The sequence below is a fragment of the Coenobita brevimanus genome, chromosome 54 (assembly GCF_032717465.1).
Source record: "Coenobita brevimanus isolate Jiangsu-jjx chromosome 54, ASM3271746v2, whole genome shotgun sequence".
In the NCBI taxonomy this organism is placed as follows: domain Eukaryota; kingdom Metazoa; phylum Arthropoda; class Malacostraca; order Decapoda; family Coenobitidae; genus Coenobita; species Coenobita brevimanus.
This window is the reverse complement of record NC_137007.1, coordinates 22,539,229-22,564,217: the sequence shown is the minus strand read 5'-3', so window position 1 is coordinate 22,564,217 and position 24,989 is coordinate 22,539,229. Positions and strand designations below refer to the sequence as shown.

General features: G+C 39.4%; 1 protein-coding gene and 1 pseudogene across 1 annotated transcript in view; one reads left to right on the top strand and one right to left on the bottom strand.

Annotated features, from left to right (window-relative positions):
* The window catches only part of LOC145401055 (guanine nucleotide exchange factor DBS-like), a 1,269,176-nt gene that overhangs the window by 762,602 nt on the left and 481,585 nt on the right, over nucleotides 1-24,989 (top strand). The window contains exon 18 of the mRNA XM_080273428.1: nucleotides 7,499-7,630. Coding sequence (XP_080129554.1) covers nucleotides 7,499-7,630 — 132 coding nt within the window. The remainder of the gene's footprint in view (nucleotides 1-7,498; nucleotides 7,631-24,989) is intronic.
* On the bottom strand, nucleotides 11,825-11,943 carry LOC145401122 (5S ribosomal RNA; annotated as a pseudogene).

Genomic DNA, 24,989 nt, shown 5'->3' with positions numbered 1-24,989 from the left:
TTCAAAGGCCTCTCCTGCGTTAATTTGTAGTTTTCATAATGGTTTTTTAATCTTATGTTGTCTTACATGTATCCCAGCCCTTACCGTGTATAATTGCGAGCGCGTTCCGTGAGATCGTGTTCCGTGCGAGTTACCTGTATTACATTCTTCCTCTGTCCTCTTATCATTTTTTTCCTTTACTTCTTCCTTTAATGATTTTCAAATTTCTGTTTCTTCTTCATTCAGATCTTTTCTTATTATAATATTTTCCATCTCCGCCTCTTTGCTTAATTTCCAGGTCACTTTAAGTATCTCATTTATTACACTTTCTGATGTAAACTTGACTCTCATTGGTCTTGTTTCCCCTTTCTTGTAAGGCCCTATCCTCCTTACTTCCTCAATTTCTTTTACCCACTTGTCTCCTTCGAGGTCAATCTTGCCTAATATTCCTCTCACCATGTTCGTGTCTTTCTCGAGTCTTACGAACCTAACCTTTTCTTCCTCTTCCCTGTTTCCAAATACTACCACACATCTGTTCCTTTCTACAGTTTCTCTCACTATTTTCTCTTTTTTCTTCAGTATTTTCACTACATTTTCTTCCATTTTTCTTTCTTGTTCATTTCCCTTTCTTCCTGGATGATCTCTCTTAAGCTGGCCACTTCTTTCTGTTCTCCTTCTACGTGTACCCACTTTGCCTTATGTTCTTCTAATACATTACTCACCTTCTCCGTTTTATTAGTACTCTCTTCTAGTTTCCTCCTCAGTTCAACATTTTCCAGCTTCAAATTCCTAATTTCTTCATTGGCTGTTTCATTGGACTGGATCAGACTCTGTATGGTGGTTTCCGTATTTACTGACACATCCTTTATCACTAGATTCTCTACTTTCTTTTCGAGTTCACTAATCCTCATAATTAATGTTTTAACCAGGTCCGTGAGATTGGTATTAGCATCAAATCCTTGAAATTCCAGTCCCTCATTGTTTATATTTTCGGCCATGTTTCATGTTGGAAGTGTGTGTGTGTGTGTGTGTGTGTGTGTGTGTGTGTGTGTGTGTGTTCTTACCTAATTGTTCTTACCTAATTGTTCTTACCTAATTGTATCTTTACAGGAATGAGTCAAGCTCGTATTGTCCCGTGTCTTAGACCATATTTATCGTACATATCCTTTAATTTGTGAATTGTTTTGGCACACACTATTTCATTCGGTAGTGCATTCCATTGATCAATTGCTCTGTTTGGGAAACTGAATTTCCTTACGTCTTTATCACCTCTCTTCTTATGGAGTTTTTTGCAGTGTCCTCTTGCTGATGCTTCTCCATATGTTAAGTAATCATTTATGTCTATTTTCTCCTTTCCTGATATGCACTTATATAGCATTATCATGTCACCTCTTTTCCTTCTCTCCTGTAGTGTTGGTAGATTCAGTTTAATTAGTCTTTCTTCATAGCTTAGGTCCCTTAAGCTTGGTATCCATCTTGTAGCGGCCCTTTGAACTTTTTCAATCTTGTCTATGTGCTTTTTGAGATGAGGACTCCAGACTATTGATGCATATTCCAGGGTTGGTCTAATGAATGATGTTATTATCCTTCTTAGCATGTCTTCATTTATGTATGTGAATGCTATTCTCATATTTGCAAGCAGTGTATACATGTTCCGTACCTTCTCGCTGATGTGGTCAGCCGGAGATAGTCTTTTATTGATAATCACACCTAGGTCTTTCTCTCTTTCTGATGTGTATAGGGTTTTATTTCCTAACTTATAATCCCAATCAGGTCTTTTTCCACTTTTACCAAACTTGATTACATGACACTTGTCCACATTGAATTCCATTTGCCATGTACTACTCCATTCATGAAGTTTATTTAATTCTTCTTGTAGCTCCCTACAAGAGTCTGTGCTAGTAATTCTCCTTTGTATTTTTGCATCATCTGCAAACATATTCAGATAGCTCTCATTTCCAGTGTTACTGTTTATATCATTTATGTACACTAGAAACGTGATTGGTGCCAGCACCGAACCCTGTGGTACTCCACTAGTCACTTCTTTCCATGATGAGTAGTTTCCTCTTAATACTGTCCTCATTTCTCTTTTTATGAGAAAGTCTTGCATCCTACAAAACAGTTTGCCTCGAATTCCTCCTTGATGGTACAGCTTTCGTAATAGTCTTTGGTGTGGTACTGTGTCAAAAGCTTTCTTGAAATCTAAATAGATACTGTCCACCCATCCTTCCCTTTCCTGTATTGTGTTTGTTACTCTGTCATAGTAGCTCAACAGATTAGTAACACATGATTTTCCTTTTCTGAAACCAAACTGTCTTTCTGTTATCATACTGTGTTCTTCTAGATGATTTACCCAAGCTTTTCTTATAAGTTTTTCTAATACCTTGCTTACAACACTGGTCAGTGATACTGGTCGGTAGTTGAGAGGATTTTGTCTATTTCCTTTCTTGAATAAGGGGACTATATTTGCTTTTTTCCAAAAATTAGGTAGTTTCCCTTGACTCAAGGATTTCTTGAAAATTAAAAATAATGGTTTACTTAACTCCTTTGCACATTCTCGTAACACCCAACATGAAATTTCATCAGGACCACTTGCTTTTCCTCTGTCTAATCTACTTACCTCCTCCTGTATTACTTTTTCTGCTATTTGTATATCTGGTAGTATGTGTGGACATGCGTGTTCCACATATTCCCTCTCAAAATTTTTTTCTTCTGTAAAAACTAATTGGAAATTCTTATTTAGTGCTTCACAAATATCTTTCTCTTGTGTATAAGTGATTCCCTCGTCCGTGATGGATTGTATTATATCTTTTACTTTGGTTTTGCTTCTGATATAGCTGTAAAACAGCTTTGGTTGATCACTACTTTTATTTATTATATCCTCCTCAAACTGTTTTTGGGCTTCCCTCCTTATTCTTGTATAGTCGTTTCTTGCCTGTTTGTAATTATTATACGTCCTTTCACTATTGTGTCTTCTGTATCTATTCCACAACAAATCTCTTCTTTCTTTTGATTTTTTACATTCTGTATTGAACCATTTCTGTATTTTCTTATCTGCTTCTTTATGCTGTGGGATGTACTTCTGGACTCCTATTTCATAAAATTCACAAATTTTTTTATATACAGCATTTAAATCTTGTCCTCTAAGCTCATTTTCCCAATCAACTTCTAAGAAATACTTCTTTAGGTCTTGATAATTTCCCTTTTTATAGTTTAGGCTCTTTTTGTAACTGTCATTGCCGTTTACTATATCATATGCTATCCTGAAGTTATAATTTAGTACTGCATGATCGCTTTTGCCGAGTGGAGGGTGATATATTAAACTGTCAATGTCATTTTCTTGCCTAGTAAATATTAGATCTAGCACTGAAGGTACATCAAGTCCTCTTTTTCTGGTGGTTTCCCTCACATGTTGCGTTAAGAAAAACTCTTGTACGAGATCCAGGAGCTTTTGGTCCCAACAGCTTTCTTGGCTATTTATATCTAGAGTATTCCAATTTATATTTGTATTGAAATCCCCAGTTAGTATAATTCTTTCCGATTTCTCTTCTATTTTATGTAGCAAGGATCTTATACTCTGAATTGTACTCTCTGCCAGGTCCTCATATTCGTCTCTTTCCCATGTATTTGATCTGGGTGGCATATACAAATTGGCTACAATTACTTTACCTTCAGATGTGTCGATCTCTACTGCAATCAGTTCTACTTGTGATGGTATATCTAGGTTTATTTCCTTGACTTTTAGATTTTTCTTAGTTAATATTATTATTCCTCCTCCTTTTTTTAAATTTCTGTCTCTTCTCCATATATTGTATTCCTCTAAGTTTAGTATGTCATTGGATATCCTTGGTGTTAATTTTGTCTCAGTTAGGCATATTATTTGTGGTTCATTTTCTCTGACATAATCATTCATCTCTAGTAATTTAGATACCATTCCATCCACATTTGAGTACATCAATTTTATCATCTTGTTTATATACCTGTCATGACATGGTTCTACTAACTTCCTCCTTTTTCTTCCATCCTGTTTGTGTACCACTTTCGTACCTGCAGTCCTATTACTTTGTAAAAAAATTTCTTCTTGTCCTCTTCTGATCTTCCCCCATTTTTTGTTTTTGCTTCCTCCCTTTTCTCTTTCAGTAATTCCAGTTCCCCTTGTGTTAGGCATCTTTTTATCCATACATTTTTGAACTCCTCTTTTTCCATAAGATTCTTTTGCATTTTTTAGTATCTCTTCCACAGTGTTTACACTCTGGAAAGTCACCTTTAGAGGTCTTGTCTTGCTTTTCTCGTATTTCCCTAACCTTTTGTGTTCCTCTGTGTCTTTACTACAGATTTCCTCTGATACTTCTTTCAGTAAGCTCATTACATTTGCCGTCTCCTTTTTGTCTCTAGTGATTTTGTTTTTAATTTCTTCCTCTTCTATACCAATGATTACTATTGATTTATTTATTTCTACTGAATCTCTGACTAACTTTGGATTGTTTTGGATTATTCTTTTCACTTCCTTTTTAATGTTTTTTTCCTCCACCCTTGTTTCTAAGTCTTTCTTTACTTTCACCATTTCAGGATACGTGGTTTCTACATCATTTTTGTAGCTTTGCACAGCTTCATTCACCTGTGTTATCTTCTCCTCAATATCACTGCTCTGGTCCATAAGACTGCTTGCTTGTCTAATTGTCTCTGTGTCATTTTTTAACTCTTCCATAACACTCTCGTGATTAACTACTGTACTTCCCATTTCACTCACTTTCTTCCTAAGTGTATTCAGTTCCACTGTTAGTTCACTGATGGTTGTGTCTTTCTTATTGGCCTCCCTTCCCAGTTTTTCTATCTCTTCCTTTTGCAAGTGCATTTGCTTCTTTATTTCATCAATTTCATTTTTGAAAGCCATTTCTAGTTTGTGTACACGTTCAACCAGTCTATTGTGAGTCTCCACTTCAACCAGTTGTTGGTAGAAATCATCATTTTGCTTTTTACTTTTATCCCTTTTCTTTTCCAAATTTGTTTTACTGAAGTATGTATCCATTTTGTAATACTAAATGAAGAGTATGTACTTACACTTTCCGCGTGTGTGTGTGTGTGTGTGTACTATGAAATGCAGTTTAAAGTCAGAAGAGTCTTCTGTTAATTAAGATGTAAAACAGTGTTATAATTCACACCCATGCTTGATGTACCGTGATGGATAGGAAGTGTGTGAGGATGGTCTTGTGAGATAAAAGTGGACAGAGATTTGAAAATTTAGAGTTTCTTGAATTTTTCTACAGATATAAACTTTTTATATTCCACATTTCATGGGTTATGTATTTGTGCATCTACCATGAGTCAGTCATTCATAAATATGGACAGGTCACTGTGTGGCTTTTAACTTTGATGCATGAAGTACTTTTAATTATTGAGAGTTTTGAGAGCAAAGCTTATGTACAGTGGCATCTCCTAAGTTGTGGATTTATGGTACTGAACTGATGCCGCAATTTGAGAATTTCATGAATTAGAAATAGCTAATCTTATGGGGAAAATTACATACGGGTCTGTCATCTCAGACAAGTTGCCCCCCTTATCCCCAAACTTACATCAGACTGGTCTCCAGCAAATACCAACAACTTGGAAAAGAAGTCATTAAAGCATATTTAATGGGAAAGAACAGTATTGTAAGATTCTTACCTGACCCTGGCTAACGACATTACTTGAATGGTTGGGGAAGGGGGGAGGGATTCTGAGGTTTGAGGTGCATTATGGCCTCTCAGCACAAGATGAATGTGCTGCTGCCTCATGCTGCCACCACTGTGCTGCTTCCTGCTCATCAGCCTCCCTCAGGAATGCTCAAAGCCCAGTTTGGAGACAATGGAAGCAGTGTCATCATTACCCTCAGTTTCCTCCGTATTGTCATAAGAGCCATCGATTTGTTCAGATTAGCTCTTTACCTAATGGGCATGGCTTTTCCATAATTTCTGTTACTTGTTATTATTCTTGGATTACCATAGCTCCAGAGTATTTTTATAAACTAGTCTCTGAAAGCTATAAATGAGGATTTAGAGTTCATGATACACTGACACGTTCAGTCAGAGCGGAGGTTGGTAAACAACATAGCCAGTTGAAGAGATCGTCAGTAAACACTGCCGCAGGCGATCTGCCCGTGTCCTTTAATGCCTCCTAATAGGTATACATTTTGTTTTTTTCCATTCACTTCTTGTAGTCACAATTCAACAATCAACTATCTGTGTTGGATATGTACCAAAATTACGTAACATGGGATCATGAGTGTGCTGTAATATAGATGGAATCGCCATGCCTGTTTGTTAAAGAATTGCCTGATTGAGTCGGTAATGGTGGGCAACTTTGGCATTCTTTTCACCACCGTCAATCCTCCTTGTTATATTTAACTTTTGGGTGTAAGTTAACATTGGCATCTTCTTTCCCTTCCTCAAAGAAATTGTAGTCTTAGGAGGGCTGTGATCAGCCATGGTAACACTGGGCAGGCAGAAGAAGCATGGGGGAAAAAAAAAAAAAAGACTTTTATAACCCACACTGGAACCACACGCTAACAGCAAAGAGGAGACAGTGCACTGAGGCAGGTGCCGGGGCATCAAGCACTCGCATCCTTCATGCATGGTGTGGGAGGGATGTGCTCTTATTGGCTTATAGTAGGTGCTATACTTGAATATGATTAGCAATTGCCTTGCTTGACTACGATTGGCTTAAGTTAGGCTAGATGCCTGGACTTGAGGTAATGGTGGCACCTACAACATGAGGCATCAGAAAAGCATCACTTTGAGGCTGCATCTGCAAATTTTGTGTAATTTCCCTGAGTTAGTGATGTTGCAAACTGTTGCATGATGTTGCTGCATATTATGAATCCACTATTTAGGATTGCGTGATTTAGGAGATTCCACTGTATATACAGCCCAGTACTTAGAAAGGAAGAGCACAAATGCATTAATGCTTTGCAGTCAGTTGTTTGTGATTCACAGCTAATGGCACGCAATTTCACATGTGAAAAATGTTCAGTCCAGACCCCTCAGGCAGCCTTTCCCAAAACACCACACTGGCATATAAAGTTTCTGAAAACCTTGTAGATGTTTTCCACTAGGATTAGTTGGATCAACCACTGTAGATATGCAATTTAATGACTGAAAATCCTTCACTGTACATTACAGAAATTTTGCTTTGCATACCAGTGAGAGGCTGATGTAAATCAACTTAAGTGACACAGTGTAGTGTGTATTAGGGAGAGGCTTACTACATCACCCAATTGGCTCGAGTTTGTTCTACCTACTCTTCATTCACAGTACCTACATTGATCCCACAGCACCCGCACAATAATTTACGAAGAAGTATGACTTGTAATAGTTCCTAACATACAGTGGAAAAAGAAAGTACCATGGTTACATAGAAAATATTTTGAGATTTACATTTTAGCCATTGTTATTTGGTACTGTACATGTACAGTAGTTACTATTGATTTGCGATATCTTCAGTGTAATTGATTGAATTATTACATAACATTCCAACCATGCAGCTTGGTGATGGTGGTGATTCACCTGAGTGGTCAAGTGACAGTGAGGCAGCACGGGCCAAGCGAGGACATGTACTTAAAGAGCTGCTGGATACGGAGCGTGTCTATGTGTCAGAACTGTGCTCCATACTGAAGGTACAGTATGCTTACTTTGTTTCTTATTCATGTTATTATGACCTCAGGCTGATCTGAATGAAACCCTGATGGACTACAGAAAACTGGCTGCTGCAGCCAGGCATTTCCAGAGGACTTTTTTTGAGGTTATGTTGAAGGTTTTTGTGAGAGTGAGGTGCATGGATGAATAATTGTGATATGGTTTGGGGGGCTATGGTACAGTAAAATAGCTTACCTTTTAAGTCTTGAATACAGTCATGGAGTACCAAGTCCTTTTGCTATTCAGCTTGAAAGGTTACAACAAGGAAGAAAAGTTGATGGTTGTTTGAAAGCAGTGATAAGAAATAGGGAAGTGAGCATGGAAGTAAAAAAGTCACCACATGATACTGTTGTGATACCAACTCTGATGTATGGAAGTGAAGCTTGGACCTTGTTGGAAGGACACAATTCAAGAGTGAGAACAGTGGAAATGAGTTATTTTAGAGGTGCATGTGGAGTTGCATGGAGAGACAAACTGACAAACGAGGAAGTGAAGGAACATTGTGGTGTGGACGTGGATGTGATGGAAAGTGTGAAGAGGAATACGCTGAGGTGGTTTGGCCATGTGGAGAGAATGGAGAGTGAGAGACTAACAGGGGGATTGTATGTGAGTGAGATGGAGAGGGGGGGGAGGCCAAGGATGAGATGGAGGGATGGACTAGAGAGGTATATGAGAGAGGAGGTGTGTGAGATGAGAGGAGGGCAGTGAAATGGCAGGGGACATGGTGACATGGAGAATATTTGTTTGTGGCCACCCCTTATGGGATTATGGCATCTGGCAATAGATAGATAGAAAGATTTGGAGTACAGTACTGTTGAATGAGTTCAGATGTCGGCTACCAGGAGAGCTCTTCATATGATATGACAATTTTAGTTGCTGAAAACATGGAGGAGGCCAAATAGAAGTTAGAGGTGGCAATATCGGATGGAAGCAAAGGGACAATACTAGTACTGGTAACATGAAAATTGTCATCAATGGGCTCGAGGGAAGTAATGTAGTTGAACAAGGTGTATTGCCCTGTGCTGTGTGTAAAATGGGAGGTGGGAGAAATTCTATCCTGATTACAGTTTATGATAGATGGGTCCAGAAATGATGAAGTGGTGTAAATAGTTTTCTTTATGGAATGTGTGGGGTATCTGGGCTATGAGTGATAGAATGGAAAATTTTGTTCAGGGAGGCAGTCACCTGTAATGTGCGGAAGAATTTTGTTAGTTAAAGGACGTGTTTGAGTGTGGGAGAGAGAATAGAGACCAACTCCATTTCCGGGATAAGAAGTGGATGGAATAACTTTAGGGAATTGTTGTCTCTCATGTGCATGAAGGGGTTCTCCTTTTATGCTAACATGTGTAGATATTATTGAGTGATTCCTGCTCTCCATGTATCATGTGATCCTGAACCATTTCCCTCCTCAATCCCCAATCCTGGAGGTCTTCACACTGAACCTCATCCCTTGTCTTCCTTGGTCTGCCTCTGGGCCTTCCTCCTGTCATGCTCACTCCTATGATTTCTAAACAAGTCCGTATCCCTCCTGGTCTCAAGATATCCAGATCATCTTAATCTACCTTTTCACATCTGTTCTCTATTTCTTATACCAGATCTTGCTCACAGCTCACTTCTCAATTCTTTCACACTTTAAGACCATACTTACTCGTCCTAACATTCTCACAAATGATGGAGAGGGATCCTTTCTTGTGGTGGCTTTGATATATCAAATCAGCTCCAATGCTTGGTTATACAAATGTACCTCAACTACTTACTTATTGCCTGAAAAGAAATGATGGACTTCAGAAGAAGGGTAGTGTAAACCAGCAGTCCACTGGATTCATTTTCAAATGAGTCTGGGACAAGAGCAACAAACAACAAGCAATATTCTCATTTCTCTGCTTTCCAGATCGCTTGTATCCTTTCCCTTCATGAACCAAGTGTCAGTACCATAAAGCATAACACATATCAAACATGTTTTGTTGAGATTATGCTAGGCACAAAAGGAAAGCCCTCTTCATAGTCAGGAGAGGTAATATTTCTCTAAATTTCATCCACTCACTTGTAATTCCAGGAATGGAGATACCCCTGGCACCTCCCTGCACACTTAATATGTACATCAGGTAACAGAATTCCTCAGAATTCTTCCGTGCATTCTCAATAGTTGTCATCCTTCTGCAGTCCAGGTACTGTACTACCACAATATGCACTTCAAAAATTTCTCACATCCTGCAGTCTGCCTCTCTTAACACTTCATCTGTTGTGAATCTAAATGTTACAAACTTGACACAGGGTAGAATTCCTCCTGACTCATCTGTTACACAAAACACAAGGCCATACGAGGTCGGTTCAGAAAGTATCCGACCTTAGGCTCTAAAAAAATAAATGGCTAAACTGTTGAGCTAGGACATTAATCCCCCCTCAAAATAGGTCCCTTCTGACTTGACACACATAGCCCTGTGTTCTTTCCACTGCCTGAAACATTTTCGGTGTTGGTTTTCAGTATCTCCTGCAGGTACTGTACTTTGTTGCATTCATCATGCTCTCTTCCCTTGTCTCATATTGGGAACGCATCAGCAGAGTTTTGAGAATGGGGAACAACCAAAAGTCACATGGAGCCATGTCTGGTGAGTTGGGAGCCTGCTGGGCCTTTGGGATGTTGTTCTTGGCCAAAAATCCTGAGTCAGTTGAGAAGAATGGATAGGAGCTTTATCATGGTGCAGCATCCAACTTTCCACTTTCCAGAGGTCTGGTCTCTTCCACTGAACTACTTCACATAGACTGGTAACATCGAGTTAATAATATTTGTTGGCAGTCTGACCTTCTGGTGCATATTCATGATGCACAATGCCATGGGAGTCAAAAAAACGGTCAACATGTGAGTGCACTTCACCATTGGCCAAGGCAACCCGGCATGCTTCCACCTGGATGACAGTGAGTTGGTTTCTGGGTTGTACCTGTGCACCCAAGTCTCATTTCCAGTGATAACAGTCTTCAGAAAGTCTGGATCACGATTTGCACACTCTAGCATGCCTTCAGGAATGTTCATCCAAGAAAAGAGATCATGACGAATGCGACAAAGCACAACGTTCATCTGAGAAAAGAGATCATGATGAATGCGACAAAGCACAACGTTCATCTGAGAAAAGAGATCATGACGAATGCGGCAAAGCACCTGCAGGTGATACCGAAAACTGACTGAAAAATGTTTCAGGCAGTGGAAAGAATGGTGGGCTACATGTATCAAGTCAGAAGGAGCCTACTTTAAGGGGGACTGGTGTGCTAGCTCAACAGGTTAGTTAGTTATTTTTTTATAGAGCCTAAAGTTGGATACTTTCTGAACAGACCTCGCTCACATTATTCCACGACATTACCTCCCTCATACCTACTAGTCATGAGCTTTGTTTTACTATCATTATCTTGCAGTCTCCATTCTTCCATCCCATCCTTTCATCTCTCATACTCCTCTTTAGCCTTCTATATGTTTACAGCTAACAAAACTATATCATCAGTACTATGTGCCAGTCCCTGATGTTCTCAGCATTGATTGATACTTCCAATCACTCTCACAGACATAGTTGTCCATACAAATTCATCACCACCCTGATCATTTATTCACCGCAGAGCTTTCTTATAGCCAGTTTACTACCATCTGCAGGGCTCTATTGGATACCTTCTCCATCCATTCATCCATCATCTAATCCTATGTTGTGCCATGAGGAGCAGAGGAGCCTGAGGTTAGGCAAGTTGGTCCTGACATTTAAGATGACAGTGACCAGTCTCACTCATCCGTGAGTGGCATTATGTGAGCATTAAACCCTAGCCACCCCTTGGATATAAACCTACACAGGCTGAAGCCAATTGGAGTGCCTAGTTACCCACTAAACCACCAGGCACCATAATTTGGTTATATGGTTACCACCCAGCATAGAAAATGGTTTCCTGGTGTGCTGGAAACCATTTGGCTTGTCACTCAGTGTAGAGTCACCCCTAGGCGGATGGAAGGGGAAACAATGAGGGAAAGAAAGACAGAAGAGGGAGTGTAAAGTCACCCATAGGCAGAAGGAAGTGGAAAAAATGAAGGAAAGAAAGACAAAGAGGAAGGAAAGATGAGAGAAACTTGCAGACACCCAAAGCAGCACTACATCAAGTGAGTGGATGGTTAGTGCCCCCCACCTACCACATAAAGATAATGCCAACACCATCTGGTATTCCCAGGCGGTTACCCATCCAAGTACTAACCAGACCCAATGTTGCTTAAATTTGCTGATCGTATGAGAAGCGGTGCACTCAGTGTGGTATGGCTGTTGGCATCTCCAAACCTACAAATCTCTCTCTCTCTCTCTCTCTCTCTCTCAGACATAAGAACTGGTTCAGTCTGGCGCTTCTTGGCATAAACTCAAACTTCATTTATGCTGTGCAGTTATCCCATAGGTCATACGGTTTTAACACAAGAATCAAAGTTATGTGGCAACCAAAACAGGGACTTGATCTGAGTTACTGTTTCCAGTCCAAGTTAAACAGTCTGACTTTGGTAGAGAATCCCACCAACACTTCGGATTTGGCATGCCATTATGTCATGGCGAGTGAGCCTTATCCCATGATGCACTTCATCACCGCCATTGCTGGTTCAGCTTGCGTGTGTGTTTGTTCAGAGTTGTCTCATCCGCACTATTACAGCCACCAGCTATAGTCCTGGCTTGTCTTGTAGTGTTTTGTGGTGAGATATATTGTGTCTTTTGGAAAAATGTTGCAGGCTGGGGCAGGACCTTCATGTAACCATGCACCTCTTACTTTGGCCACTGTAAAGGAATTGTTGCAGCATCTAGGTCATCATGAGAAAATTTTGATGTTACTTGACCATTTGGTGTTAAGAAGTCCATGGTTCATCCATTGAGGAAGGTTGAGTTTGCAGTCTGAAATCATGGGATGTTGAAAGAAACTTAGTGAGGGATAGTGTGGTAATTCATCATTCATTCATTCAATATTGAGACGGTTGAGTTTGCAATCTGACTGGAATCGCGGGATGTTGAAAGACACATAGTGAGGAATGGTAATTAAAAGTGAGAAAGTTTTGATGAAATGCATATGTGAACACTGTGAATGAAAACTTCCTATCGACATCAGTCAGTTGTGTGAAAAGGCCAAGGAAATTTATGCCAAAGTTACATGAGTGATGCTGATGCAGCTGACTCAGAAGTTCTGTGTGAGTAAAGTCACTGAATTGATTCATCAGGTGGCATGTGCTTCACCATAATTGGTTGCATGGTGAAGCATTTTCTGCTGAAGCTGAAGCTGTCATCACTTTTTTTTTTTTTTTTCTGTGCTGAAGAGGTAGCTACAAATTACCCAGGTCTTCAGCATGGATGAGACTGGCATATTTTATAAATGCCTGGCTTCCTCTGCCTTTCTAACATCTTGTGTGTTGGTGCACTTGGTGACCAAGCTCTGACTGCCAGTGCACTGTTGTCCAAACTGATATACAGTACTGCCCAGTTCATCTTATTTGCTAATACCGAACCAATGCTGATGCCTGCCTTCTGAATCAGCAGGTCAGTTATGAAAAAGTGCTATTTTTTTCTCGATTCTGATAATTGTTTACAATAACCTGTCTTTATGTGGCAATATTGATTATTTGCACACTGTTGTGTAGCCTAGAGGATGACCAGTCTTACTGCATACCACCCATTAAGAGAGAGCATGAAGTGACTTCATTTTTGTGTCTCAGCATGCAACACTGGAACAGTAAGTCAGTCTCTGAGAAAAATTGTCATTTGTTGTATGAATCATACATTAACATTTCTGACATTGTGGTAGGTGGGGGCACCCATCATTCATCCACTTAGTGTAGTGGGACCCTGTTTTTAGGGTAGCTCTACATAGGTGGCAAGCCAAATGATTTCCTGTAAACCAGGAAATCATTTACAACGCTGGGTGATAACCTTATAGCCAACCAATACGTGCTCACTATGTGACAGCAAGTGGGTTGGCGGAGGGTTAGTGCCCCTCACCAGAAAACAACTAACTAAAATTAAGAACAAGAACCCTCGGACCAGGACTGACCAAAAGATGACAACTAAGGACCGTACAAAGGACATGATACGGATAGCGACCTGGAATGTAAGAGGTGCAAATGATGAGGTGAAAGAGAGAGAGATTGTCCAGGTGCTTGAGGGTGCGAAAGTGGATGTTTGTGGATTAACTGAAACTAAATGGAGAAGTGAGAGAATGGGAGAATGGATGGGGGATATGTGTGGGAGTAGGTGAGAATGAGAGGGCAAAAGAAGGAGTGTGTATTGTTGTGAGTAACAGATGGAGGGATAATATAAGAGAGTATGGATCAGTTGGCTCAAAGATTGTGTGGGTAAGACTGAAAGTTGGACTACAACTGTGGGCGATTGTGTGCTTGTATGCGGCAACACAAGATCGTGCAAGCAAAGTGGGAGAAGAGTTCAGGACAAATGTGGAAGTATGCATGGAAAAGTTTGAAAGGAATGAGAGAGTATGTTTGATTCGTGATATGAATGGTAAAGTAGGGAATGTGAAGGTGGATAGAGTAGTTGGTGAGTGGGGTGTGCCTGCTGAGATAGATGAGAATGGCAATGCTTTAGTGGACATTTGTGCCAGGAGGGGGTTGGTGATAGCCAATACCCTCTTCAGGAACAAAATGATCCACAGGTGTACATGGCGAATGATGAGAAGGGTGAGTGGTGAACTGAATGAAAGGAAGGCAATGATAGATTATGTGTGTGTGGATGAAAGGATGCGAAGATGTGTAATGGATGCCAGAGCTTATATAGGTTGGGGGAGTGGACTTTCGGACCACCACTTAGTGGTAGCCAGAATCAAGATCCAAGTAAGATGGAGAAATAGAAGAAGGGAGGGACGTGAGGAAGGAGTAATTGCAAGGAGAGTGGAAATGTTACAAGAGGATTAGAAAATATCAGAATATAAGAGCGGAGTGGGTAAATATGAATTGCAGCAGATGAAGGCCGTGGAAGGTGTGTGCAAGATATTCACACAGGAAATATGTGTAGCATGTGAGGTGATGTGTGGGGTGAAGAGAAGACGAAAGGGGGTGCAAGGAACAGCATGGTGGAATGACGAGGTGAGACAAGCTGTGGCACAAAAGAAAGCATATAATGAATGGATGAGAAATAGGGTGTGGAAGAAGTTGAGAGATGGAAGAGAGAGTTATTTGTAGAAAGGAAGAGAGAGGTGAAAAGATTAGTAAGGGAGAGTAAGAAGAGAGCGGATGAGGAATTTGGAAGGAATTTGAGTGTAGTGTGGAGGGAATGTAAGAAAATGTTCTGGAAAGAGGTAAAGAGAGTCAGACAGGGTGGCAATGAAGTTAGTAGGGAAGTGAAAGATAAAAATGGTAGATTACTAGTTGAGAAGGGAGAAAAAGTGAGCAGATGGAGAGAACACTCTAATGAATTACTGAACATAGAGAATGAAAGTAATGCGAGTATAAGTGGCTGGGGAATGGCTGGGAGAAGGAGGGAGGTGAGAAGACAGGAAGGAATCAGTAGGATGGAAGTTGTGGAAGCATTGACGAAAGTCAAAATGGGAAAGTCCCAGGAATTGATGGAGTGTGTGGTGAAAGTCTGACACATGGGGGAGAGATAGTAGCAGAATGGATGTGGAAGATGTGCAGATTGGCCTGGGAGGAAGGTAGAGTCCCAGATGATTGGAAGTCAGGTATAATTATTCTCTTGTACAGAGGGAAAGGGGAAAAAGAAGTGTGTGGTAATCATAAGGGCATTTGTCTTCATAGTGTAATAGGAAAAGTGTATGATAGGATACTTATTGACAGAGTTAGGGAAATAACAGAGGAATTAGTTGGAGAAGAACAGGGAGGCTTTAGGAAGGGAAGAGGTTGTGTAGATCAGATATTCATTCTTAGATCTTTAGTGGAAAAGTGTTTAGAGACGGGAAAGAAGTTGTATGCGGGCTTCATGGATTTGGAGAAAGCATATGACAGGGCGGATAGACAAGGATTGTGGATAGTATTAAGAATTTTTGGAGTAGATGCGAAGTTGTTGAATGCTGTGAAGAGTATGTATAATGGTGCTAAGGCTGCAGTGCGTGTGGATAGTGAACTGAGTGAGTTTTTCTATTTGAGGGTTGGGTTGAAGCGGGGATGTTTCATGTCTCCATGGTTGTTCAATCTGTATGTGGATGGGGTACTAAAAGAGGTACACGGTAGGGCAGTGGATGTTGGAGTGGCCCTAATGAGAGAGGGCAGTGTTTGGAAACTCCCTGTACTTCTATTTGCTGATGATACTGTGTTGTTAAGTGAAGATGAAGGGGAGCTGCAAGGCTTGGTGAATGAGTTTGGGAGAGTGTGTAAGAAACGAAATTTAAAAGTGAATGTAAGGAAGAGTAAAGTGGTGGTCTTCAAGAAAGGTGAAGTCAGTGAATGTACAGTGAGGTTGGATGATGAGGAAATGGAAAATATGAGTATGTTTAAGTACTTGGGTTGTGTGATGAGTAAGGATGGATGTTTGGAGGGTGAAGTGCTTGAAAGGGTACAGCAAGGAAGAAAGGTTGCTGGTTCCTTGAAAGCAGTGATAAGAAACAGGGAAGTGAGCATGGAAGTGAAAAAGTTACTACATGACAGTATTGTGATACTGACTCTGACCTATGGAAGTGAAGCATGGACGTTGTTGTAGGGACACAAGTCAAGAGTGAGAGCAGTGGATATGAGTTATTTGAGAGGAGCCTGTGGCATAACATGGAGAGACAGACTGACAAATGAGAATGTGTAGGAGCATTGTGATGTGGATGTGGATGTGATAGGAAGCATTAGGAGAAACACACTGAGGTGGTTTGGCCATGTGGAGAGGATGAATAGTGAGAGATTGATGAGGAGAGTGTATGTGAGTGAGGTGGAGGGGGAGAGAGGGAGGGGAAGGCCGAGGATGAGAAAGAGGGATGGAGTGGAGAGGTATATGAGGGAGGGGGGTGTGAATTGGGAGCATAGCAGTGAAATGACGGAGGACAGGGTGATATGGAGGCGACTTGTTTGTGGCCACCCCATGTAAGGGATTAAAGCGTCTGGCAATAGATAGATAGATAGAAAATTTCTTCAGCCGATATATTTTCTGCCATCACTGGCATATAGGCCTGAAGGTGTCTCTCCTGTTATCCTCAAGAACTGTGCTTCTGTGCTTACACCCTGGCTAGGTAAACTTTCACCTTTTCTATCAACTTATATCTTTCCTTGTTGCCGGAAGCTTGCACTCATTCAGCCAGTCCCAAAGGAGGATGACCATTCCCAACCTTCTAACTATCGCCCAGTTACTTTAATATAACTGTGTCTCAAAGTTTTCAAGTCTATTCTTAGAAAAATTTTAAAGCATCTTTCCTATCGTAACCTTCTTTCTGATCGTCAGTATGGATTCCATCAGGAACGCTTCACCGGCGATCTTTTCACCTACCATTCTGACTCCTGGTCTTTGTCCTTATGGGACTTTGGTGAAAGCTTTGCCACTGCACTTGACATTTCATAGGCTTTCGATTGAGTCTGTATAAATGTTTTATTTCCAAACTGCCCTCGTACGATTTCTGTCCTTCTATCTGTGCCTTCATCTATAGCTTCCTTTCTGGTTGTTCTATAGCTGTTGTTGTAGATGGCCACCATTCAACTCCTAGATCTATCAACAGTGGTGTTCCTCAGGTAGCTCTGTCCGATCACCAACTCTCTTCCTTGTATTCATCAGTGACCTTCTAAGCTGTACATCAAACCCTATCCACTCATATGCTGATGACTCCACCCTTCACCTTTCTATTTGCTTCCTGCAATGACCATCTCAGCAGTTACTTCTACAGACAGGGGATGAGACTATGGCACACCTAATGTCTGACTTGGCTCGTATCTCTGACTGGGGTAAAAGTAATCTTGTTGTTTTTAATGCATCAAAGACTCAGTTCTTACACCTATCAATTCATAAAAATCTTCCACAGGAGTACCCACTAATTTTTAATAATATCCTGCTTAATCCTGCATCCTCCTTAAACATACCTGGGGTTTCATTCTCTCGGGACTTATCTTCAAAGATCATATTACTGTATTCTCATGTAAAATCTGCTTCCAAGAGATTAGGTGTGTTAGCCGACTCCATACCTTCTTTACTCCTGCACAGTTGTTGACTCTACATGGGTTTTATTTGCCCCTGTGTAGAGTACAACTCTCGTGTGGGAGGCTCCCTTCATATAGCTCTTCTCAATAGAGTGGAGTCAAAGGCTTTTCATCTCATTAACTCTCCTCCTCTTACTGGCTCCCTTGAACCTCTGTCTCTTCACCGCACTGTTGCATCTTTATCTCTTTTCTATCATTACTTCAATGGTCACTGCTACTCTGAACTGTCTGCTTGCATCCCTCCACCTCAACGACAGGTGCGTAGCACCCGTTTAACAACAAACTCTCATCCCACACATATAGTGGAAATTGAAAGATTTCATATGGTTGCACAATGGCAGAGGGCGATGGAGCTTTGTTTACATATGGTGAAAAGGAATTTGAGGGCTTCTCTGAAGACAATGTGTGAAAAGGAAGTACTATGTTGAACCAAACAAGAGCAGCTGGAGTAGAGAAAACAGTGGAGAGGGTTATCCAGGAATTAAAAAAGGTATGGGTAGTAATTAGACAATTACAGGAACGAACTCAAGAGCAGGAAAGAGAGATCAAGGTTCTACGAAGTAAACTGGAAAAAGTTTATACACGCAGTGTAGAGCAAGAAAAAGAAGTCACAGAATTGAAAGTGAGTAACGAATCTGCATCCAATGAAATAAAACAGCTCAAGAGGGAGAATAAGAGGTTGGAAGAAGAAAGGGACAAGATGAAAAGTAAATTAGATGAGTATGACTCTAAGTCAAGGATGCAAGATGGACATATTAAGGAAATCAAGGAACAACATAAGGGGTGGAAGAAAATTCAGGAGGAGGGAAACGTAAATTTGAAAGAGATTATAGAACAACAAAGTAAGGAAAGGGTGGAGAAGGAAGTGGTTAGAGTACTGAGAAGTAAAGAAGCATTAGTCAGGGATGTAGCAGAGAAGAAGAAATGTGTAATAATTTCAGGAGAGAAAGATAAACTTATGACAGTAACATCAGAAAGAGAAAAAGAAGAACTAAGTAATGTTAAAGAAATAATATCAGTAGTTATGGAGGGTAACAATGAAGCTCAAGAAGAGATTGAAGAAGAGTTTAGGTTAGGAAAATACGAGGAAGGAGGGGCGAGGCCATTGAAGGTAAATTTTAAGTCCCAGGTAATGGTAAATGAAATCATCAATAGATTTTGGAAATTATCAGACAAAGAGGGATTCAACAATGTTTGGATAAGGAGAGATGCAAATGAGGAAGAAAGAGCTGAAATAAAGGAGTTTGTAAAGGAAGCAAAGGCAAAAAATGAACAGAGAAAGGAGGAAGAGAGGACAGTGTTTTATTGGAGAGTTATGGATCAGAAATTGAGGAAGTGGTACTGACGGAGAGAAGAGGGTATAAAAAACAACAACAAAAATTTGAAAGTGGCATATACTAATGTTGGTGGTTTAATATCAGCTAAGTTAGAAATCAGTGACTTCTTGAGGGTTCATGAACCTGATGTTATGTGCTTTGTAGAGACTGAGTTAAGAGAGGATGTTGATGTCCATATGGGAGATGGTAAAAACAAACTGTGGAGAAGAGACAGAAAAGAAAAAACGGTAGGAGGAGTGATGATAGCAGTGAAGAACAACATAAATGTAGATACTGTGGAAATGGGAGAGGGAAGGGCTGAAGTGATCAATATGAAACTAGAAACTGGAGAGAATGGTGGGAGAGATATGGCAGTAGTATATGTTCCTCCTAAGACAAAAGCATGGAATGATGATGACTACCAGGAGATGTTGTCAGACATGGCTAATTATTTACAGAAAGTGATTGAGAAAAGCAACAATCTAATTTTAATGGGGGACTTTAATTGTCAAGAGGTGAACTGGGAGGAGAGGGACTCAGGAGGCGGTGAAGATTTGTGGGGCACTATAGTGTTAAATATATCAATGAACAATGTGATGATGCAGTGGGTCAAAGAAGAGACAAGATTCCGGGGTGAGGACACACCAGCAAGATTAGATTTACTTCTTACGAAAGAACCCGATGTAATAGAATCCTTGAAATATCTTTGTCCTATAGGAAAAAGTGATCATGTGGTCATTGAGTTCCAGATGATAATAGAGAATGTGGTGCCAAGAGACGAGTTTTATAGGCAGGGAAGAAACAACTTTGGGAAAGCAAACTTTACAGGATTGAGAAAATTCTGTGAAAATGCGGGTTGGAGAAAATTAAGAGAAACAAGAGAGATACAGAGGAAGTGGGAAATCTTTCTAGACCTCTATAATTTGGGAGTGGAAAAATACGTGCCAAGAGTTAGGGGGAAAGAAAACAGGAAAAAGGAGTGGTTTAATAGAAGGTGTATGATAGCAGAAAGGAGAAGGACATACTGTGGAACAACTGGAGGAAGAGAGGTAATAACAGAACAAAGGAAGAATATAAAGGAACAAGAAATGAATATACAAGGATATGTAGAGAGGAAGAAAGGAATTTTGAAAAAGGTATAATAGACAAATGTAAGGATGAACCCAAACTGTTGTATAGATTTGTCAATGGCAAATTGAAACAAAAGGAAGGAATCACCATACTGAAAGTAGATGGAGAGGTCTATAAAGATGCGGCAATGGAAGCTGAAATAATGAACAAATTTTTCCAGTCAGTTTTCACCAATGAAAGTGAATTTGTGGAAGGGGAGGGTGTGACTAGAAATGTTGTGATGAAAGATATAAAAGTGGAAGTACAGAAAGTGTATAAATTACTTCAAACTCAAGATGTATGGAAAGCCCCAGGACCAGATGGAATCTCTAATTGGGTACTGAAGGAATGTAGAGAACAACTGCCGGATAAGATTCACGGTTTAATTGTGTGTTCTCTGGAATAGGGGAAAGTGCCTCAGGAATGGAAGAGGGCAAATGTGGTACCAATTTTTAAGGGAAGAAACAAGGAAGAACCCCTGAATTATAGACCAGTGTCCCTAACCAGCATGGTTGCAAAATTGTGTGAGAGAATCCTGAATGATAGATGGATGAAATATTTGGAAGAGAAGAATATTTTGGCTGATAGTCACTTTGGACTCAGAAGTGGAAGGTCATGTTCTTACCTTACCTAATTGTTCTTACCTAATTGTATCTTTACAGGAATGAGTCAAGCTCGTACTGTCCCGTGTCTTAAACCATATTTATTGTACATATCCTTAAATTTGTGAATTGTTTTGGCACACACTATTTCATTCGGTAGTGCATTCCATTGATCAGTTGCTCTGTTTGGGAAACTGAATTTCCTTATGTCTTTATCACCTCTCTTCTTATGCAGTTTTTTGCAGTCCTCTTGCTGATGCTTCTCCATATGTTAAGTAATCATTTATGTCTATTTTCTCCTTCCCTGATATGCACTTATATAGCATTATCATGTCACCTCTTTTCCTTCTCTCCTGTAGTGTTGGTAGATTCAGTTTATTTAGTCTTTCTTCGTAGCTTAGGTCCCTTAAGCTTGGTATCCATCTTGTAGCGGCCCTTTGAACTTTTTCAATCTTGTCTATATGCTTTTTGAGATGAGGACTCCAGACTACTGATGCATATTCCAGGGTTGGTCTAATGAATGATGTTATTATCCTTCTTAGCATGTCTTCATTTATGTATGTGAATGCTTTTCTCATATTTGCAAGCAGTGTATACATGTTCCGTACCTTCTCACTGATGTGGTCAGCCGGAGATAGTCTGTTATTGATAATCACACCTAGGTCCTTCTCTCTTTCTGATGTGTATAGGGTTTTATTTCCTAACTTATAATCCCAATCAGGTCTTTTTCCACTTTTACCAAACTTGATTACATGACACTTGTCCACATTGACTTCCATTTGCCATGTACTACTCCATTCATGAAGTTTATTTAATTCTTCTTGTAGCTCTTTACAAGAGTCTGTGTTAGTAATTCTCCTTTGTATTTTTGCATCATCTGCAAACATATTCAGGTAGCTCTCATTTCCAGTGTTACTGGTTATATCATTTATATACACTAAAAACATGATTGGTGCCAGCACTGAACCCTGTGGTACTCCACTAGTCACTTCTTTCCATGATGAGTAGTTTCCTCTTAGTACTGACCTCATTTCTCTTTTTATGAGAAAGTCTTGCGTCCAATAAAACAGTTTGCCTCGAATTCCTCCTTGATGGTACGGTTTCCATAAAAGTCTTTGGTGTGGTACTGTGTCAAAAGCTTTCTTGAAATCTAAATAGATACTGTCCACCCATCCTTCCCTTTCCTGTATTGTGTTTGTTACTCTGTCATAGTAGCTCAACAGATTGGTAACACATGATTTTCCTTTTCTGAAACCAAACTGTCTTTCTGTTATCATACTGTGTTCTTCTAGATGATTTACCCAAGCTTTTCTTATAAGCTTTTCTAATACCTTGCTTACATCACTGGTCAGTGATACTGGTCGGTAGTTGAGAGGATTTTGTCTATTTCCTTTCTTGAATAAGGGGACAATATTTGCTTTTTTCTAAATATCAGGTAGTTTACCTTGACTCAAGGATTTCTTGAAAATTAAAAATAATGGTTTACTTAACTCCTTTGCACATTCTCGTAATACCCAACATGAAATTTCATCAGGACCACTTGCTTTTTCTCTGTCTAATCTACTTACCTCCTCCTGTATTACTTTTTCTGCTATTTGTATATCTGGTAGTATGTGTGGACATGCGTGTTCCACATAGTCCCTCTCAAAAATTTTGTCTTCTGTAAAAACTAATTGGAAATTCTTATTTAGTGCTTCACAAATATCTTTCTCTTGTGTATACGTGATTCCCTCGTCCGTAATGAATTGTATTATATCTTTTACTTTGGTTTTGCTTCTGATATAGCTGTAAAACAGCTTTGGTTTATCACTACTTTTATTTATTATATCCTCCTCAAACTGTTTTTGGGCTTCCCTCCTTATTCTTGTATAGTCGTTTCTTGCCTGTTTGTAATTATTATACGTCCTTTCACTATTGTGTCTTCTGTATCTATTCCACAACAAATCTCTTCTTTCTTTTGATTTTTTACATTCTGTGTTGAACTATTTCTGTATTTTCTTATCTGCTTCTTTGTGCTGTGGGATGTACTCCTGGACTCCTATTTCATAAAATTCACAGAATTTTTTATATACACCATTTAAATCTTGTCCTCTAAGCTCATTTTCCCAATCAACTTCTAAGAAATATTTCTTTAGGTCTTGATAATTTCCCTTTTTATAGTTTAGGCTCTTTTTGTAACTGTCATTGCTGTTTACTATATCATATGCTATCCTGAAGTTATAATTTAGTACTGCATGATCGCTTTTGCCGAGTGCAGGGTGATATATTAAACTGTCAATATCATTTTCTTGCCTAGTAAATATTAGATCTAGCACTGAAGGTACATCAAGTCCTCTTTTTCTGGTGGTTTCCCTCACATGTTGTGTTAGGAAAAACCCTTGTACGAGATCCAGGAGCTTTTGGTCCCAACAGCTTTCTTGGCTAATTATATCTAGAGTATTCCAATTTATATTTGTATTGAAATCTCCACTTAGTGTAATTCTTTCCGATTTCTCTTCCATTTTATTTAGTAATGATCTTATACTCTGAATTGTACTCTCTGCCAGGTCCTCATATTCGTCTCTTTCCCATGTGTTTGATCTGGGTGGCATGTACAAATTGGCTACAGTTACATTACCTTCTGATGTGTTGATCTCTACTGCAATCATTTCTACTTGTGATGGTATATCTAGTTTTATTTCCTTGACTTTTAGATTTTTCTTAGTTAATCTTATAATTCCTCCTCCTTTTTTTAAATTTCTGTCTCTTCTCCATATACAGTATTGTATTCCTCTAAGTTTAGTATGTCATTGGATATCCTTGGTGTTAATTTTGTTTCAGTTAGGCATATTATTTGTGGTTCATTTTCTCTGACATAATCATTCATCTCTAGTAATTTAGATACCATTCCATCCACATTTGAGTACATCTACTTTATCATCTTGTTTATATACTTGTCATGACATGGTTTTACTACCTTCCTCCTTTTTCTTCCATCCTGTTTGTGTACCACTTTCGTACCTGCAATCCTATTACTTTGTAAAAAAAATTTCTTCTTCTCCTCTTCTGATCTTCCCTCATTTTTTATTTTTGCTTCCTCCCTTTTCTCTTTCAGTAATTCCAGTTCCTCTTGTGTTAGGCATCTTTTTATCCATACATTTTTGAACTCCTCTTTTTCCATAAGATTCTTTTGCATTTTTTAGTATCTCTTCCACAGTGTTTACACTCTGGAAAGTCACCTTTAGAGGTCTTGTCTTGCTTTTCTCGTATTTCCCTAACCTTTTGTGTTCCTCTGTGCCTTTACTACAGATTTCCTCTGATACTTCTTTCAGTAAGCTCATTACATTTGCCATCTCCTTTTTGTCTCTTGTGATCTTGTTTTTTATTTCTTCCTCTTCTATACCAGTGATTACTATTGATTTGTTTATCTCTACTGAATCCCTGACTAACTTTGGATTGTTTTGGATTATTCTTTTCACTTCCTTTTTAATGCTTTTTTCCTCCACCCTTGTTTCTAAGTCTTTGTTTACTTTCACCATTTCAGCATACGTGGTTTCTACATCATTTTTGTAGCTTTGCACAGCTTCATTCACCTGTGTTATCTTCTCCTCAATATCACTGCTCTGGTCCATAAGAATGCTTGCTTGCCTAATTGTCTCTGTCATTTTTGAACTCTTCCATAACACTCTCGTGATTGACTATTGTACTTGCCATTTCACTCACTTTCTTCCTAAGTGTACTCAGTTCCACTGTTAGTTCACTGATGGTTGTGTCTTTCTTATTGGCCTCCCTTCCTAGTTTTTCTATCTCTTCCTTTTGCAAGTGCATTTGCTTCTTTATTTCATCAATTTCATTTTTGAAAGCCATTTCTAGTTTGTGTACATGTTCAACCAGTCTATTGTGAGTCTCCACTTCAACCAGTTCTTGGTAGAAATCATCATTTTGCTTTTTACTTTTATCCCTTTTCTTTTCCAAATTTGTTTTACTAAAGTATGTATCCATTTTGCAATACTAAAATAACAGAGTATGTACTTACAGAGTATGTACACTTTCCCCGTGTTGCTGTAGTCTAAACAAACCCAGCTGACTCAACGCATTTTTAACTCTTGGTTCTTCTTTCTTTTGTTTGAACAAGTCTTGTTTAAACTTATTATTTTTTTCCTTTTAATAATGAAAAATCATTTAGTATAACTTGGTACAGAGCTTG